This window comes from Scyliorhinus canicula, chromosome 11 (genome assembly GCF_902713615.1).
Source record: "Scyliorhinus canicula chromosome 11, sScyCan1.1, whole genome shotgun sequence".
Lineage (NCBI taxonomy): Eukaryota > Metazoa > Chordata > Chondrichthyes > Carcharhiniformes > Scyliorhinidae > Scyliorhinus > Scyliorhinus canicula.
In genome coordinates, this window is record NC_052156.1 from 18790841 (window position 1) to 18810698 (window position 19858).

At 43.8% G+C, this 19858-nt stretch overlaps 1 protein-coding gene across 5 annotated transcripts in view; it reads right to left on the reverse strand.

The window, feature by feature from the left end:
* Nucleotides 1-19858, reverse strand: part of LOC119973874 — a 55936-nt gene that overhangs the window by 24957 nt on the left and 11121 nt on the right. For 2 of the 5 annotated variants that reach the window (XM_038812393.1, XM_038812394.1), the window contains exons 2-3: nucleotides 11280-11371; nucleotides 8091-8251 (exon numbers count right to left, since the gene is read on the reverse strand). In XM_038812393.1, the coding sequence (XP_038668321.1) occupies nucleotides 8091-8165 (75 nt within the window). In that variant the 5' untranslated portion in view covers nucleotides 8166-8251; nucleotides 11280-11371. Of the gene's footprint in view, nucleotides 1-8090; nucleotides 8252-11279; nucleotides 11372-17525; nucleotides 17917-19858 lie in introns of those variants that run through there. The other 3 variants (XM_038812395.1, XM_038812392.1, XM_038812396.1) reach the window with 2 other exon arrangements.

The following is a 19858-nucleotide window of genomic DNA, read 5'->3' on the forward strand; positions in this document are numbered from 1 at the left end:
ATCAGATGTGCACCTCATTGATCATCCCAATCGTTTAGGTAAACTGTTTTTACTCAATCTATTCACCTCTGATTCTCATCTAAAATGTCTTCTAATCTCATTACTGGGAGCGACACATCTCATCCAGCCTGTGGCTACTGCTGTCTCTAGGCAGATGACTACCTGGGTAGGTCGCATCCCAATATGTTTCATTAAATTTGTTTTATAGCTGTTGCTAGGCAAATACATGACACTTCAAGATGATTGAATCATGTTCTTGTCTGGGGCAGAGATTGTATCCTACAAAAGATACCAATTAATATAAGTCATGGTGCAGAAATCTCCCAAGTCCCCATTGGTGGGTCCAATAGTGGTTGTGGGGATGGTCGGGGGGAGAAAGAGGTCCAAATATCGGTTTTATGCCAGTGAGGATTTACAGTGGGACCGTCCGTCAGTGCCCACCATGGCAGATTGGGAAACCCGTTGGGGGCCAGCGTGAACCCTAGTTGCATCCTGGGTAATGGGAGGCAGATTCTGCCGCACCAGTGGAAAAACCTGCCGGCCCGAAACACGTTTGGATCAAAGTGGCGTGCAGACGACAGAACTCACCTGAACACTGGCTGGGGCTGCCCACGGAGTGCAGGATGAAGACAACCAGCAAACCAGGCCCCTGAAACACTTATAGCAGTGGGTGGAGGGAGTATCTACATGTGGACTTTCCAAATTTTGTGTCCTGCAGCGGTCCATCATCCAGCCTCAGAATTTCCCCGAGATCCATCTTCATTTTTCAAGACGTCCATCTTCTTTCATCAACAGTGGGACAATCATTTTGAAAAGTTGCCCATCATGATACCCGGATAGGACGGCGGACTAAGTGCCCTCAGGAGTGCCCCACCACGAAACATGGCACAAAACAGCCGGTAGCATAATTAATGAGGTTGGGGCTGGTAAACCTATTTTTTTATATTAAATTTAGGTTACCCAATTATTTTTTTCCAATTAAGGGGCAATTTAGCGTGGCCAATCCACCTACTCTGCACATTTTTGGGTTGTGGGGGCAAAACCCACGCAGACACGGGGAGAATGTGCAAACTCCACACGGACAGTGACCCAGTGCCGGGATCGAACCTGGGACCTCAGCGCCGCGAGGCAGCTGTGCTAACCATTAGGCCACCGTGCTGCCCACTGGGGCTGGTAAACCTGGTGTGTGTTTCCCCGCCAGCTTCCGCAGCGGGAAACACTTCACGTTCCCCCCCACCCCACGGGACTTAGTTGCAAAATAGGAGAATTCGCTCATGGTCATTTCAGTCTCTTAGACGAGTTTGATTATTCTGAGGGATTAGAGAAGAATTTCCTATATTTTTGCTCTCACTTTTGTCCCCTGCCAAATCTGCTTTCCTTTTGAATCCAGGAGACCACATGGCATGCAAGGGCTGGAGAATATCTCAACACAACACACAAAACATGTCTGAGACAGGTTAGGTGGATCAGCTGGCCCTTTCCAGTTTGGTGTGTTTTTAAAATGTTTGCTTTTCACACTTTATTTGTTTAAATGACACCATTGGTTTAATAGTATTTTATATTATAGCAATGTTTTTCAAAGTCAGGGCCGTGACCGTGGGTGGGTCACGACTGATCAATCCTGCCATTCCCACGGGGGATCCAATCGTGCGAAAAGCACCCAACGCTTTCTACCACCGTTTGTCTCCATTGTGAATTGTGCCCCGCCGCCTTTTAAATGGAGATAGATGATTAGGTTTGCATGGAGTCTTCCGGCCAGAGGTGGCAGCAGAGAGTAGGCCATGCACCCTGCACATAGAATTGATGTGAAGCGTCGTCCAGGTACGTGCTTTTGGCGCCAAAGCAGGAAGCAGAGTTCTTTTGATTTTGCAGCTGCTGGCAAGCAAGGCAAGTGAACTGTGAAGATCAATGTAGTTTTCTTAAAAGTAAGAGGGGGCCAGGGACTCCCAATAGGCAGTTTACTATTGGACAGGATCTCACAAAAGAACCTGCCTGAGAGAGCTGTTCAGGGGAGCCCAGGGCAGGAAAGAGCAGTGGTAGTGTTAGAGCTCCAGGATCTCTGACTAATGGCCCTGAAAAAATAAACTTAACTCGGAACAAAGAAGTATAAAGACTATTTCCTGTGGTATGGTTTTGTCAATTGTGACAATGCAATTCAGGAGGCAAAGTCCAAAGTGTGTTATATGAACGAAGAAATGGCAAATGAGAAAAGTTTCAGAATTTGAAAGAGAAGTGGTGGGTGAAAAAGTCATTTTCAGACCACAGAGTCAGTTATTAACTTAGAGCCGAGTTCAAATTAAAAGACTATACTGCTGGAGCTGACATGTAATATCACATTAAAACATGCCAAAAGCCCACAGCAGTCAGCATTCTGGAGTAGCATCTCGCAGGAGTATCCATTGCTGAGTAAAACATGCATTTTGTTGCTATTGCCCTTCATGACCATCTACATGTGTGAGGTTGGACTTTCCAGTTTCACAAAGATGAAGACGGCACAAAGGAACTGGCTGAAATCTGCACCTGATACACACATTTCCCTCCTTCTTTGAACCCGATTGAAGCGAGATAGTGAGGACAAAGCAGACACGTCTTCTGCATTAAAAATGTAAGTGTCGGTCAGCGTGGGTCCAGAAGGTCGGTTGGGTCTTGAAGGTTGGCCGGTTGCCAAACCTTTGTCCCAGGAAAAAAAAAGTTTGAAAGACGCTATTATAGTATACAGTGGAGTTATTAATTGTGGTTTTATTTTGATGTCATTTTAGGATATGAACATACTTTTTTTAAAAAATTGGATAATATGACGCAGACCAAGGAATATACACCGTAGCGTCCCACATTAATCATTGAGTAGAGCAGTGTGAGCCTGCAAATATATCCTTTCCCCATTTTGGTCTCTGCTGGAATATTTAGCATATGCTGTGTTTAACCACATTCCATTTCTGTAGCTGGGAGATAAATTGAGAAATACTAATGATGAACGTGCAGGCACCACATTCTAAATGTATAGTTAATAGTCATTTCGAATAAATGAAGATGCATTCTTTGTAAATAGGTTATATCCCCTAAGGTTTGGTTGAGGAATGGTTTGTGGGGAGAGGTAAAAGCAAAGAAATGCAGAGTACGGGGCCTAAAATCAAGGGAGTATTTTGAGATTTTACATTTCATAAAATTACAAAGTTACAATACATACAGCACCATAAGTAAGGAGGGAATTAAAGAAAAATAAACAGCATAACCTACAGGAGAACAGCAAGGCACAGGATAATGACATCACAGCTGGTTTAATACAATCATTGAACAGAACTAGATACTCATCCCCCTCCCCCACCCACCCGAGACCGAGGGAGAAACAGGATAGGATCATGAAAACTGACAAATAGTTGCCCTAGTCCCATCTGTGACCATCTTCAAGAAAGGAGATAGGTTCGACTGCAGAAATTACAAAGGATTTCCCTAATCCCCGTCACTGGAAAGGTCATGGCGAGAATCCTCCTCAATCGCCTCCTCCCAGTGGCTGAAGAGCTCCTCCCCGGGTCTCAGTGCGGCTTCCTACCAGCAAGAGGCACAATGGGCATGAATCTCAGCACACGACAAATCCATACAAAAGTGCAGGGAGCAGCTTCAAACTCTGTACATGGCCTTCTTCGATCTCGCAAAGGCCTTTGACTCTGCGGCTGGCTGCAGAAATTCATCACCGTTCTCTGCCTGCTCTATGATGACTTCCAAGCCGTTATCCTCACCAACCGAACCACAGACCCAATACGTGTGAAAACTGGTGTCAAAAAGAGCTGCATCATTGAACTAACACTCTTCTCTATCTTCCTTGCAGCAACACTCCACTCCATCACCTTGAAGCTCCCGGCTGGAGTGGAGCCAACCTACTGGACAAGCATGAAACTGTTCAACCTCAGACACCTCCAGGTCAGAACCAAGACCACCCCAACTTCTCTGTCGTTGAACTGTAGTATGCTGATGACGCCAATGTATGTGCACATTCAGAGGCCAAGCTACAAATCCTTATCGACTTATTCACCAAGGTATACGAGAGAATGGGCCTCAGACTAGACATCTGGAAAACACACAGCCTGCTCCTGCCACACAAAACCGCCCTCTGGCAATCAGGATCCACAGTGAGCCCCTGGACAATGCAAATCATTTCCCGTACCTCAGGAGCCTCCTCTCAGTGCGAGCAGACATTGACGATGAAATCCAACATTGACCCCAATATGCCAGTGCAGTCTTTGGACGCCTGAGGAGCAGAGTGTTCGAAGACCGAGACCTCAAATCCAGCACAAAGCTTGGTCTACAGAAAGCTGTGGTTCCCGCCCTCCTGTTATTCATCAGAAACGTGGTGACGTCTCTCCAGGGATTTGACATGTCCGCTGTACATTGTCCAACCCTGCAAATCCACTGGCAGGATAGGTGCGCCAATGTGAGCGTTCTCTCCCAGGCCACTATCCCCAGTATCGAGGCACGGGTCACACTCAACCAGCTGCGATGGGCGGGCCACATTACCCGTGTGCCCGACACAACACTCCTGCTCTACTCTGAGCTCCGCAATGGCAAGCGATCACTAGGGGGGGGGCAGAGGAAAATGCTACCAGGAAACTTTGAACGCCTCCCTAAATAAATGCACATTCCCATCAATACATGGGAATTGCTTGCCTTAGAACGCACCAACTGGAGAAGAAGTATCCACAACTGTGCCAATTACCTCGAGGATCACGTGGAGGCCAGGCCTAAACAGCGGAAATTCCCACCCACCCACCTCATCAAACACCACCTGTCAAACCTGTGGCAGAGTCTGTGGATCCAGGATTGGACTATTCAGCAACCTCAGAACCCACCTCCCTGGAGTGGAAGCAGGTCATCCTCGACCCTGAGGTGCTACCCAAATAAACACGACACCAAGTGGGAAACAGGATAGGATCATGAAAACATGACAAAATGGCGGATACCCTCCCATGCTGCAAAACTCTGCAATTATCACAGGAAATCAGGATAAACTTCCTAATGGGTGTGCAACGTACGCATTAGGACTGGGTTCAGGGGGACAGCGCTCCAGGCACCCAGATCCCGAGCCAGTCAGGCTAAAGGACACACCATGCAGCAGGATTTTGGCGACAGTGCTCTCTCGAGTGCCAAGACCTCTCATCATGCGTCTCTGCAGTTCTCCTGAAGGTATCCTGCAGTCTGTCCTAAGATTTTCACACAGAGCTGAAATTCTCAGTCGAGATAACATCTTCGATGGTGGTCATCATCCGATGCACAGAGTACCATCAAAGCAGAGACCGACCGCTAAGTGGCAACTGCGCCACGCCGAGCTGGGCCACACTCTAATCCACTCCGACTGCCACAAACAAACCAGGATTTTGGCATTTTATCTCAACTCTTTCCCACAAAAGGCCAATCAAGAATTTCCTCATACATGGCGCAAACCATGTAGCCCAAGAAAAAGCAAGTATGAAATGTGTACCAGGATTGAAAAACGGGTTAACTGATGAGCAGAGTGTGAACTCATGAAAACGCAACCGTTCCCGTAGTCACATCACATGTCTGCCCCCCCCGCCTCCGTATCATCCAACCTTGATTAGAGGAAGAGATGAGAAAAAGGATAGAACATCTTTTAAGATAGAAGGGGATAAATAATTGATAAACTAATCAAATTTAGGAAAACAAAATTGCCTGGGCAGATTACATCCATGTATATTAATAGTTAGGTTAGAGTCAGTGGGGAACAGCCAATGTGATTCTGAGAAATAAAAAAGGTCAAACAAGGGAATGATAGTTGGTGGGAGGAAAGATATTGGAATCCTTACTTAAAGGCATAACAGAAAATTACCGAATCAGCACAGATTCCAAAAGGAAAAGGCCACGCCGAACCAACACTAATGAATTCTTGAAGAAATGACAGAAGGGAAGATAAGGCCAAGGCAGCAGATATAACATAATTGGATTTGCAAAAAGCCTTTTGAAAAGGTACCTCTGATAAGTAGACTTAGAAGAAAGGTCAGAACATGTGGAGTAACAAGACAAGTAATGGAATGGGTGGAACGTTGGCTGTAAAACAGGAAACAGTTTAGAGATATTAAAGCTAGCTCCCAAGACGGGCAAATGGTAGGAAGGAGGGTTCCACAGGAATTGGTGCAGGAACCACAATCGTTCACAACCTAAATGATTGAACAATCGGCAGTACAATAACAAATGTTGCAGATAATGCCAATTTTTTTCGGGGGGGGGGGGGGGGGGGGTGCGGGGGAGTGCAGGTAATACAGAGCAGGACTACAACAAAATGCAGGATGACAGTAAATAAACTTGTAAAATTGGCATGTTATTAGCAAGTGAACTGTATCTAGCCAAGTGTGAGATTGTAGATTTTGGTAGGAAGAATAAGGAGGCTATCATAATATCCACTCGTGTATATAATGAGATGCAGACAGGCAGTGATTGACACATAGGATGGCCAATGAACACACAACACAGAACAACCAATCACCAGACAAGGCACCACCACTATAAAGCCCACAGGGCATTAAGACTCCCATTCTTTTCGGGACCCAGACACTGAGACAGTCAGAGTGCACAAGTCAGTGGACATTACTGTCACGTGGTAGCTAGTAGGTCTGGTCGAGCCAGTATGAGGTCGTCAGTAGGATTAGTAGAGTGTCAACCCACAGCTGAATATGTACAGCCATTCATAGTTTAAATAAAGCCGTGTTGGATCATCTCCGGTGTTAGACGTTTGTTTCTAGCTTCCCTGCATCCAGTTGCAGTCAACATCGAACCAACCCGCCTAACACATCAGAGGCCACATGCTATATGAAAAATAAGTATCTCAATGGTATATGAACATGGAGATCTGGGATTTAGATACGCAGATCACTTTGCAATATTGCAATTTAATAAGACCATGACAAAAGAGCAAACAAACACTGGGTCCATTTCTGAAGGGTTAGAATGAAAAAGCAGAGATTCACAAAATTGTTACAGTGCAGCAGGAGGCCATGGGCGGCATGGTGGCACAGTGGTTAGCATTGTTCCTTCACGGCCTCAGGGTCCCAGGTTCGATTCCCGGCTTGGGTCACTGTCTGTGCAGAGTCTGCACGTTCACCCTGTGACTGCGTGAGTTTCCTCCGGGCACTCCGGTTTCCTCCCACTAGTCCCGAAAAATGTGCTATTAGGTGAATTGGACATTCTGAATTCTCCCTCAGCGTTCCTGAACAGGTGCCGGAGTGTGGCGACTAGGGGATTTTCACAGTAACTTCATTGCAGTGTCAATGTAAGCCTACTTGTGACAATAATAAAGATTATTATTATGACTTCACCGACTCTCCAATCAAGCATCATGACTGAGTGACTTTTCCCCGTACCACTGGAGATCACCTCATGCCCTCGAATGCCTTGACTGAACCTGCCTCCACCACACGTTTGAGGCAGTGTATTCCAGACCCAGGAACAATTCAACGAGGGGACACTCTATTCTCCAGAGAAAAGTATGGATTCATTGAGAAATCGAAAAAGGAAACACAGCAGGGGAACGGAATAGCGATATGCTGATAGGGTTAGTTAGATGAAGAGAGGTGTGAGGAGGTCTGTATGGAGCACAAACATGAGCAAGGACCTTGAAGCCCTGTTCCAATGCTGAAAACGCCATGTAATATTTTGTAACTTGGGCCAGCGATGTGGGAGAGGTTTCCAAAACCATTCCTACCTCTGCCCACTCCAGACCAGGAGGAAAAAAAACTTTTCAATGATGTTCATTATAGCTGGGACCATAAGATTCAAAAAATTGTTGCATGGGGATAGAAGTGGCCAATCCCAAAGCTCATATATTTAGAAAATCATCTAAAGCAAGCCAAGTCTAAAGTTTATCCAGCTCATTGGATTTAGCAAAATATGTATTAGTTTTATCTGAAGATTCGTGTCTGCCCAGATAGACTTTTCTTCAAAAGTGGCAAATACTTTTTGCCATTTTAACTCCGAGTTTTTCTTTAAGAAAAATCTTGCATCCTGTTCAGTTTGGGTCTGATTGATCATGTGTAACCAAGCAAAGACGGGTGTTATCTTCCCAAATAATAGATCATTTGATTTACCTTGCTCAATGTAGCTGCCTCTCCTTCAGTGTTAAATCTTCCACTTTCCTGAACAAAGTTAACTTCTGGGTCCATGGGTATATCCTTCTTTGATAAGCACTGGCTGGTTCTGTAAATGCCAATACCACTGAATGTTTTTCAGAAGAATTCCTCTTCCAAACCTTGGAACAAAAAATACACAAGTTCACAAATAGACAGCTTTTGCTTCTCAATAAAATATATTTCCACCATGAAGATCCAGGCTCAACATTAAGTAGTTCCAGTCAGATGCGTCAGATGCAAGATAAGGTTCCCAAATTGGCCTTTTTCAACATCAACCAACTGTTCACGTTAGATATTAATGATTTGAACAAGGGAACTAAATACATCATCTCAAAATTAGCACATGATTCAAAGTTGGGCGGGAGGGTGAGCTGTGAGGTGGATGCAGAGATGCTTCAGTGGGATTTGGACAGGCTGAGTGAGTGGGCACGTGCATGGCAGATGAAGTATAATGTGGATAAATGTGAGGTTATCCGCTTCGGTAGCAAAAACAGGAAGACAGATTATTATTTGAATGGGTGTAAATTGAGAGAGGTGGATACTCAGCGAGACCTTGGTGTCCTTGTGTATCAGTCGCTGAAAGCAAGCACGCAGGTACAACAGGCAGTAAACAAGGCAAATGGTATGTTAGCCCTCATAGTGAGACGATTGGAGCACAGGAATAGGGATGTTTTACTGCAATCGTAAAGGGTGTTGGTGAGGCCATACCTTGAGTATTGTGAGCAATTTTGGTGCCTTATCTGAGGAAGGATGTTCATGCTATGAAGGGAGTGCAACAAAGTTTACCAGGCTCAATGCTGGGATGGCGGAACTGCCACACAATGAGAGATTAAGTTGGTTAGGATTATGTTCATTGGAGTTTAGAAGAGTGAGAGGGGATCTCAGAGAACAGGATTAGAAAGGGCATATTCAGAAAGAATGTTCCCGATGGTGGGGGGAGTACAGAACTAGGGGGGTTACAGTTTGAGGATAAGGGGTAAATCTTTAGGACTGAAATGAGGAGCTATTTCTTCATCCAGAGATGTGGAGATGCCGGCGTTGGACTGGGGTGAGCACAGCAAAAAGTCCCACAACACCAGGTCAAAGTCCAACAGGTTTGACTCAAACACGAGCTATCGGAGCGCAGCTTTCATTCACCTGAGGAAGGAGCTGCGCTCCGAAAGCTCGTGTTTGAGTCAAACCTGTTGGACTTTGACCTGGTGTTGTGGGACTTCTTGCTTCATCCAAAGAGTGATGAATCTGTAGAATTCACTACCATGGAAAATAGTGGAGGCTAAAACGTTGTATGATTTCAAGAATTAATTAGATACAGCTCTTGGGGCTTGTGGGGGGTGGGGGGTGGAGAGAGTCGGGTTCAGGGTATTAAATTTTATGTTCGGCCATGCTCATAATGAATGACGGAGCAGGTTTGAAGGGCTGAATGGCTTCCTCTTGCTTTTATTTTCTATGTAATTTCAACTTTAAATTTCAACTTTAGCTGAGTAACCCAGCGAACTTTAGCAGACATCCAGGAGGTTTTCAGCCAAGTCAAGACTGTTTTGACCATTGAATTAGTACCAGCTTTTTGCTGGAGTAGTCAAAAACGAAAACACACAGCCTTGCATTATCCATAGTTCTGAATATTTTTATGTTTTGAATATTTAGCCATTTATTCCCTCAATTACAAAATTTTTATAGTGCTTTTATTCATAGAATAGAAGCATCATAAAATCCCTACAGTGCAGAAAGAGGCCATTCGGCCCATCGAGTCTGCACTGACCCACTGCAAGAGCCCACCACCCAGACCCATGTCTCCATCCTGTCCCTGAAACACCACCTAACCTTTTGGACACTAAGGGGCAATTTTAGCATGGCCAATCCACCTAACCTGCACATCTTTGGATTGTGGGAGGGAACCGGAGCACCCGGAACAAATCCATGTAGACACGGGGAGAGCATGCAAACGCCACACAGACAATAACCCAAGGCCAGAATTCAACCTGGGTCCCTGGTGCTGGGATGCAGTAGTGCTGACCACTACGTTGCAAGTATGGTAGCAAAGTATCCCATGGCACTTCACAGGAAAGTTATCAAAGTTTCACATTGAGTCACACAAGGAGATGTTGGGACTGAAAATCAAAAACTTGGTCAAAGAGGTAAGTACTAAGATCTCTCAAAGGAGTAGAGAGAGAGAGAGAGAAAGCTGGAAGGGTTTAGGGAAGGCACTCCAGGGCTTACTGTCTATGCTGCTGAAGACTTGGCTGCCCATGGCTAAAATTTAGAGGCCAGAAGTGAAGGAGTGCAGAGATTAGGGCTGGAGGACATTACAGTTGCAATGGCCTTTGCATTAATCATGTGGCAAAGTTTCAACAAATCTCTCTGGAAAGACATTTCTCCTGGTCCCTCTCCTCACTCCCTACCTACATAGAACAGAACCATAGAAAGGTTATGGTGCGGAAAGGGGCCATTTAGACCATCACGTCTACACAGGCCAAAAAAAAAACTATCCGCTCATTTTAATCCTACCTTCCACCACCTTGTCTGTAGCATTCCACGTCACAGCACTTCAGATGCAAATCCAGGTACCTTTTAAAGGGTTGAGCAACCACCAACTTAGGCAGTGAATTCTAGATTCCCACCACCGTTGGGTACAAAGGTTTCCCCTAATCTCCTCTAATTATAGAATTGTTACTGTGCAGAAGGAGGCCATTTGGGCCACTGTGTTTGCACCAGCTCTCCAAATGAGCATTATGGCTCATTGCCATTCTCCTGCCTGTGATGATTTGCCTAACCAGTCATGCATATAGTGATAAAGAAAACCTCCGACCAGGAGGTGGCAGTAGGGAATCATCACGTAACTCTGCTACCTCAAAGAGTTGATAGAAGGTCTTCATAGTGGATAGTCATAATTTGTAGTAGATACATGATTAATTTATTATTGTTAGTAGTTTTTGATAGTATTCTTATAGTTATCTTTACCACACAATTGTTAAATATTAAATTGTTAACTAGTCTAAGAACTAGATGTTCTTCAGTGCATTTATTCCAACCAGCCAAGCACAAGAACGTAACATGGAACTAGGATGGAAGATCAAATAAGAAAACAAGGTTCTCTGAAGAACCAAACAGATAAAGATGAAGGAAACAGAAAGAAAATCTTCTACTAACCTCAAGAACTACTGGAAACTCGTACTCAATGCACAGCTAGACTTCGAAGTCCAGGATAGAAGGTCTGAAGGCACCACACTAGCTTTGAGTCACTGGTAAGGTAGATGAGAATTGGCACATTTTTAAACAGCAATTCACAATCTACGTTGCAGCCCTTGATCTGCAGGCACAGCCTGAAGAGAGGCAGATAGTGTTGCTGCTCACTGTAGCAGGTCCACAAGCGATAGAAATATTTAATATGTTCGTTTTCGATAACGAGGCAGATAGCAAAGACTTCACTGAAGTTGTAAAGCAATTTGATCGGTAATGCACAGCAAAAAAATGAGACGTTAGAGTGTTGTATTTTTTGCATGCGCTCCCAGAAAGCAGTGAATTGTTTGATAGCTTTTGACCGATTTGCGATTGAAGGCTCAGTCGTGTAATGTTTTGACCCTACAAGCGTTGATGCTTGCGACTTGTAACAACAAAGTACAGGAGAGGCTGTTAAGGGAAAACGGCCTTCAGCTTGATGATGCTATTAAGATCTGCCATGCCAGCGAGCTAAATGCACAGCAGATTAGCACTCTGAACCGGAAACAATTTGGCGCGAAGCTCAGAGATGCAGCCGACGCCATTAGTGTTGTGATGCACCGAAAGCAAAACGTGGTCCAAGTAGCGGCGGCCATTTTGGGGCCCAGTAGCGGTGGCCATTTCAAGCAACTAAATTAAACCCCCATTTCATGCAAGTGAAGTGGCAGTAAATGTCTACAAACGGCAATGTCCATCATTTGGTAAAATCTGTTCTCTCGGTGCAAAGGCAAAAATCACTATGCCAAACAATGCTTTTTTTAAAATAAATTTGAGAGTACCCAATTCATTTTTTCCCATTAAGGGGCAATTTAGCATGGCCAATCCACCTAGCTTGCACATTTTCGGGTTGTGGGGCGAAACCCACGCAAACACGGGGAGAATGTGCAAACTCCACACGGACAGTGACCCAGAGACGGGATCGAACCTGGGACCCTCGGTGCCGTGAGGCAACAGGGCTAACCCACTGCGCAATTGTGCTGCCCTCACAATGCTTTTCTAATAAATTTTTAAAAATCGGAAACACCAAAGTCAGTGTGATTGATTAAATAAATCTTGCAGACATTTTTTTCATAGATATGATTTCTAGAGAAGATATGCATGGTGACTGCATACAAGTTAAGCATGTGTCAAAGCAAATTTGTAGTGGTGCAGATGTACGTGGCAAAAAAACTGTGTTCCTTTGGTGATTAATGGAACATTAATCAGTGTCAAACTTGACACAGGAGTGAGAACCAATTTAATCAGTTTATCCGATTTACAAAAATGAAAATTAAGCCACACGTTTCAAATTCCGCAACACTATTAAAAGGCTATAATGGAAAAATAATTAATACAATAGGAGTCTGTGAACCTGAAGTGCATGTTAAGAACAAAGCGCACTCAGTAAATTTCTCAATCGTTGATGCCGAGCGTGAATCTTTATTGGGAGTAGGCGTATGTGAAGCACTTGAGCTAGTGAAAAGCGTCTACATTGCAGACTGTAATATTAATATGCAACAGACATCAATGAATACAATCCTGAAAGAATTCCCTGAAATTTTTCGAGGATTCAGAGTGTTACCATTCACCTTTTGCATACAATGCACAACCAGTTAAACATGCACCAAGACATGTACCAACTCCGCTGAAAGAAAAACTTAAGGATGAGCTGGAGAAAATGGTGAAACTAGGAGTAATAAGACGCAACAAATTTGGTGAACTCCATGATTTGTGCGAAGAAACATAATAATGACGTAGGCATCTGTATGGATCTGAAGGATCGCCATTTAAACATTAAAAGAGAGCTCTATCCCATTCCGAAGAGAGAAGAAATCACATGTCACATGCTTTAGAAAGTTAGATGCATCACAAGGTTTTTGGCAATTTAAGTTAGATGAGGAGAGCACAAAGGTGTGCACCTTCAATGATCCATTCGGGTGATGCTGTTTCTCAGAATGCCATTTGGTATAATTTCAGCAGCTTAAATTTTCCACTAGGCAATGGCATTCCAGGCATCAGAGTATACGTGGACAACATTACAGAATGGGGCTCAACAAGAGAAGAGCACAATGAAAGGCTTGTCAAAGTGCTCAGGAGCATCAAAAAGTATGGATTGAAACGGAATAAAGCTGAATGTCAGTGTGGTGTTGAAAAATTCACGTTCTTAGGAGACAAACTTTCTGCCAAAGGTATACAACCTGACCAAGAAAAAAACCAAGGCGATTTTAAGCATGCCATAGCCAACTGACAAGAAAGGAGCCCTTAGGATGCTTGGCATGATAAACATTGTGGGAAAGTTAATTTTGAATCTGTCAGTGAAAACAACGTGGCTGAGAGAGTCAATAAAGAAGGACACTGTTTTCTAGTGGATGGACAGACATGAACATGAATGGTAAGAATTAGAGGTAGCATTGACCACAGTACCTGTGTTAACGTTTTTTGATCTGACGAAGACGACAAATATGTCGACAGACGCGTCGCAAGATGGGTTGGGAGCAATATTATTGTAGCAGGACAATGACGAGAATTGGCTTCCAACTGCCTGTGCCTCAAGGTCAATGACTGACACAGAGCGGTGATATGCTCAAATAGAAAAAGAATGCTTGGGTTTGATGATGCGACCATCAATTCATGCGAGACGGAGAGTTGAAGTGAACAGTGGTTTTAATCAGCTAGAATTGTGCCTGCCTGTGACTGCTCTGTACTGAGTGCCACCTACAGGCCACAGATCTATATACCTCCCCCGAGGGGGCGGAGCCATAGGCGGAGCCCACAAGGGCACCAACATAATACAATGTAATGTAATGTAATACACTGGTGAATGGTAGCAGCAATACATTCACCACAGTTGATAAATGGATTGACCAAATTCTATGACTATGTATATGGCCTACCGACATTTTTAGTGGAAACTGACCATAGACCACTTCTGGCGATAGTAAACAAGACTCTCAATGAGATGTCACCCAGGATACAACGCATGAGAATAAAATTACAAAGATATGATTTTGATCTAATCTCCCCGCCAGGTAAACATCTTGTTGTAGCGGATGCACTATCTCGTGCTACAGACATGAAAGATGACCAACATTTGGATGAGGACATACAAGCACAAGTGAACTCTGTGATGGAATCCCATCCAGTCTCAGATAAGTCAAAACTAATAAGAAATGAAACCATTAAACACGAAATGTTGCAGAAGATAATGAAATCTCACAGAGGGATGGCCAAAATGATCCTGCTCTAACTACTATAATATCAGAGCAGAGCCAAGTTCAGCCAGCGGTTTTTTTGCTAAGGCAAAATAGAATAGTAATTCCAAAATCGTTATGACCAATGATTCTTAAAAAGATTCAAGAAGGGCACTTAGGAATAGAGAGATGTAAAAGACGAGCCAGGGGGACAGTACACTGGCCCGGTATCAATCAAGATATTCAAGTCATAGTCGAAAATTGTGCAGCCTGTAAAAAATTTGAGAACAGACAGCTTCGAACAACCTTACCTTACATTCTGTTGGAACAAACAAATCGAAAACTTGTGAGCAAGCTCACATTTCAAAAAAGGAGGCAGACGAGGTATTATGACAAAACAACAAGAAAGCTACAACCACTAAACAAAGATGGCGCAGTCAGAGTGGAACATCCTGATGGAAACAGATGGCTGAAGTATGCTAAGGTACTAAAGTCCTCAGGTCCTCAATCATATATCATCATTACTGAAGACAGGCAAGTGTTCAGATGTAACAGGAAAGTTTTGCTGAAGGTTCAGCAACCTTTGTTAACCACAAGGTAATATTATAAGCATGTCAAGGAAAACAGAACAAGAGAAATCTCAGCATACAAAACCAGAGCAAGCTGAAGATGTACAAAGTCAAGAAAAGCAGCAAGAATCATCTTCAGCAACAAATGACAATCAAGCAAACTCATAGGTTCAACCAATACTCAGAAGATCAAAGAGAAACAGAAGGAAACCGGAAAGATTGAACTTGTGATGAACTGTAAATATGTAAATGATGAACACATTTATGCATATAATGTATATTGTAAATCGAATAGAGACAATGTATGTCAAACTTTACATTTCCAAAGGAAAGGGGATGTGATGATATGCATAACCAATTATGTATATAGTGATAGTATATTGTGTCATCCAACCAGCAGGTGGCAGTAGAGAACAGCCACGTGACTCTGCTACCTAAGGGAATTGATAGAGGGTCGTCGTAGTGGATAGTCATAATTTGTAGTAGCTCGTGATTAATTTATTATTGTTAGTAGTTTTTGATACTACTTCATATAGTTATCTTTACCATGCAATTGTCAAATAATAAATCTTTAACACGTCCAAGAACTAGATGTTCTTCAAACCGGCCAAGCTCAAGAACATTACATTTTCCATTCAAGTAATCATCTAATTCCCTCTTGACTGCTTTGATTCAACCTGCCTCCACCACACTGCCAGATAGTGCAGTCCTGACCTGAACCGCTCTGTGCCAAGATGTTTTTTATCACATCACATTTGCTTCTTTTGCAATCGCTTTATTTTTTATTTTTCGAATTAAGGGGCAGTTTAGTGTGACAAATCCACCTACCCTGCGCATCTTTGGGTTATGGGGATGAGACACTGGGAGAATGTGCAAACTGCACAGTGACCCGGGGCTGGGATCGAACCTGGGTCCTCAATGGTGTGAGGCAGCAGTGCTAATCACTACACCATCGTGCCACCCACAAATCATTTTTAATCTCTGCCCTCGAATTCTTGCCACGACCAACAGTTTTTCCCAATCAATTCTGTTCAGCCCCCTGATGATTTTGAATGCCTCAATCAAATCTCCTCTTAGAATATAGAACAGTACAGCACAGTATCCTAAACTAAGATCAACCTAACCTACACCCCTTCAATTTACTGCTGTCCATGTGCCTGTATAACAGTCGCTTAAATGTCCCGAATGACTCTGACTCCACCACCTCTGCTGGCAGTGCATTCCACGCACCCACCACTCTCTGTGTAAAGAACCTACCTCTGACATCTTCCCTATACCTTCCTCCAACACCTTAAAATTATGCCCCCTCGTGACAGCCCCCTAACTTTCTGAATGAGCCTACCATGGGGAACCTTATCAGATGCCTTACTGAGATCCATATTTCTCTCCATGGAGAATCCTTCTATACATATCCTTAAATTAATGCCCTTTGGTAACGGACCCCTCAGCTAAAGTATACAAGTCTTTTCTGTCTATGCGATCTAGACTACTTTTGTACACCTCAATTAGGTCACCCCTCGGCCTCCTCTGTTCAAAGGAAAACAACCCTAGCCTGTCCTATCTTTCCTCATAGCTGCAATTTCTAAGCCTTGGCAACATTCTTGTAAATCTCCTTGGCACTCATTCCAGAGCAATAATGTCCTTCCTGGAATGTGGTGACCAGAACTGTACACATAACCATACACACACACATACACATAGCAATTACAAGCCACTTAGCCTCTCGAGCTGTCGCTGCCATTCAATAAGACCATAGCTGATCTGATTGCAACCTTAACTCCAATTCCTCTTACCGCTGATAGCCTTTCCAGCCATAGGATTAGACAGCTATTCCTGCACGGAATAGACTACCACCCAGGACTGTGAACTTGCTTTTAAAGGAAATTACAGATTCATCATTCAACAGGGAATGAAGTAGCATAGTGTTAAAGTAGGAGAGAATTGTAATAGTTCAGTAGGAACCCAGCCTACAGACCTACGTGACAATTCAAGCTCCATGGATTGAATATACTACTCTTAGTCTACCTTCTTGTGGAAGAGGAAGACTTTGAGAATCTGGAGTGCATTCCAATTTCTGCAAAATCTCATTATGGACTCTAAAAATGAAGGAAAAAAGAAATTGTTCTCGTCTTCTCTTCATGTTTCAGGCTATTAACAGGGAATAAAGGGATTCAGGGTTCAGGAAGGACAGAGATGAAAAGTTAGGTAAAGCTCGTCTGTGTGGAGTCTGCACATTCTCCCCGTGTCTCACCTCCAGGTTGGTGGATTGGCCACGCTGAATTGCCCCTTAATTGGAAAAAATAATTGGGTACTCTAAATTTATAAAAACAAAGTGAGGTTAAGCATAAGCTGTTAACCTTAATCATGTGTCAAATTGCATAATTGAACAACCAACAGTGTAAGAGAACAGAATCAGTAGATACAAGGATTTTTCTTACCAAAAAACCCACCCAGTTTCAAGGTGGACCACAATCATGATACATTTTATTCCTTTTATTCGTTCATGGGATATGGGTATCGTTGGTTGACTGGTCCACATTGTCCATCCCTTATTGCCATTGAGCAGAGTGGCTTGCTTGGCATTTAAAGTCAACCACATTCCTGTGGGTCTGGAGCCTCATGGAGGCCAGATGGGATCTTACAACCATTAGCAATGGTTCCATGGTCATCGTTAAACTTGCAATTCAAATTTCACCATCTGCTGTGGTGGGATTCGAACCCAGGTCCCCAGTGCATTACCTTGGGTCCATTGATTACTAGTCCAGTGACCACACCACTATTCCACCCCCTCCCTCTATCATGCACTTTTGTTCAGCTGAGCTGCACTACCACCTAGCATGGTTTACTAGTCATCAATGCAGGTGGGTGTGGCTAATATCTGTCTGTAATGTCAGTGTCTCTCTCCCTCCAACAGTAGCCATGTCGATACACAAGGGGAATAAGGGAAGCATATCCCAGAACCGATTTTCTGAGCTTCCTCTGATTTCATCAGGATAATATTCTTTGAATGCAACTTGACCAAAACTTTTTCTTCTGAAGATTTTAACATTTTGAGTAAAACCTAGATTTCCAGGTAGGAATATTCGTTTCTGAAACAGAACAAAGAAAAATTACAGCACAGGAACAGGCCCTTCGGCCCTCTAAGACTGCGCCGATCCAGATCCTCTAACTAAAACTGTTGCCTATTTTCTAAGGATCTGTATCCCTCTGCTCCCTGCCCATTCATGTATCTGTCTAGATACATTTTAAATGATGCTATCGTGCCCGCCTCTACCACCTTTGCCTGCAATGCGCTCCAGGCACCCACCACCCTCTGCCTAAAGAACTTTCCACATATATCTCCCTGAAACATTTCCCCTCTCACCTTGAACTCGTGACCCCAAATAATTGAGTCCCCCACTCTGGGAAAAAGCTTCTTGCTATCCACCCTGTCTATACCTCTCATGATTTTGTAGACCTCAATGAGGTCCCCGCTCAATCTTCCGTCTTTCTAATGAAAATAATCCTAATCTACTCAACCTCTCTTCATAGCTAGCGCCCACCATACCAGGCAATACCCTGGTGAACCTCCTTTGTACCCTCTCCAAAGCATTCACATCCTTTTGGTAATGTGGCGACCAGAACTGTGTGCAGCACTCCAAATGTGGCCGAACCAAAGTCCTATATAACTGTAACATGACCTGCTACCTCTTGTACTCAATACCCCTTCCGATGAAGGAAAGCATGCCGTATGTCTTCTTGACCATTCTATCAACCTGTGCAGCCACCTTCAGGGTACAATGGACCTGAACACCCAGATCTTTCTGTACAGCAATTTTCCCCAGGGCTTTTTCATTTACCCTATAGTTCGCTCTTGAATTGGATCTTCCAAAATGCATCACCTCACATTTGCCCGGATTGAACTCCATCTGCCATTTCTCCACCCAACTCTCCAATCTATCTATATTCTGCTGATAAGCACATTTTCTTCCAAATGGGAATAGATCCTATCGCTCAGTATCTTCTCCAGCAGCCTCCCTACCACTGACGTCAGGCTCACCGGTCTATAATTACCTGGATCATTCCTGCTACTCTTCTTAAACAAGGGGACAACATTAACAATTCTCCAGTACCTCATCTGTGTTCAAGGATGCTGCAAAGATATCTGTTAAGGCCCCAGCTATTTCCTCTCTCACTTCCCTCAGTAACCTGGGATAGATCCCATCCGGACCTGGGGACTTGTCCACTTTAATGCCTTTTAGAATACCCAACACATCCTCCGTCCTTATGCCGACTTGACCTAGAGTAATCAAACATCTATCCCTAACCTCAACATGGGTCATGTCCCTCTCCTCGGTGAATACCGATGCAAAGTACTCATTAAGAATCTCACCCATTTTCTCTGACTCCACACATAACTTTCCTCCTTTGTCCTTGAGTGGGCCAACCCTTTCTCTAGTTACCCTCTTGCTCCTTATATATGAATAAAAGGCTTTGGGATTTTCCTTAACCCTGTTTGCTAAAGATATTTCATGACCCATTTTCGCCCTCTTGATTCCTCGCTTCAGATTGGTCCGACATTACCGATATTCTTCCAAAGCTTCGTCTGTCTTCAATCGCCTAGACCTTATGTATGCTTCCTTTTTCCTCTTAGCTAGTCTCACAATTTCACCTGTCATCCATGGTTCCCTAATCTTGCCATTTCTATCCCTCATATTCACAGGGACATGTCTGTTCTGCACTCTAATCAACCTCTCTTTAAAAGCCTCCCACATATCAAATGTGGATTTAC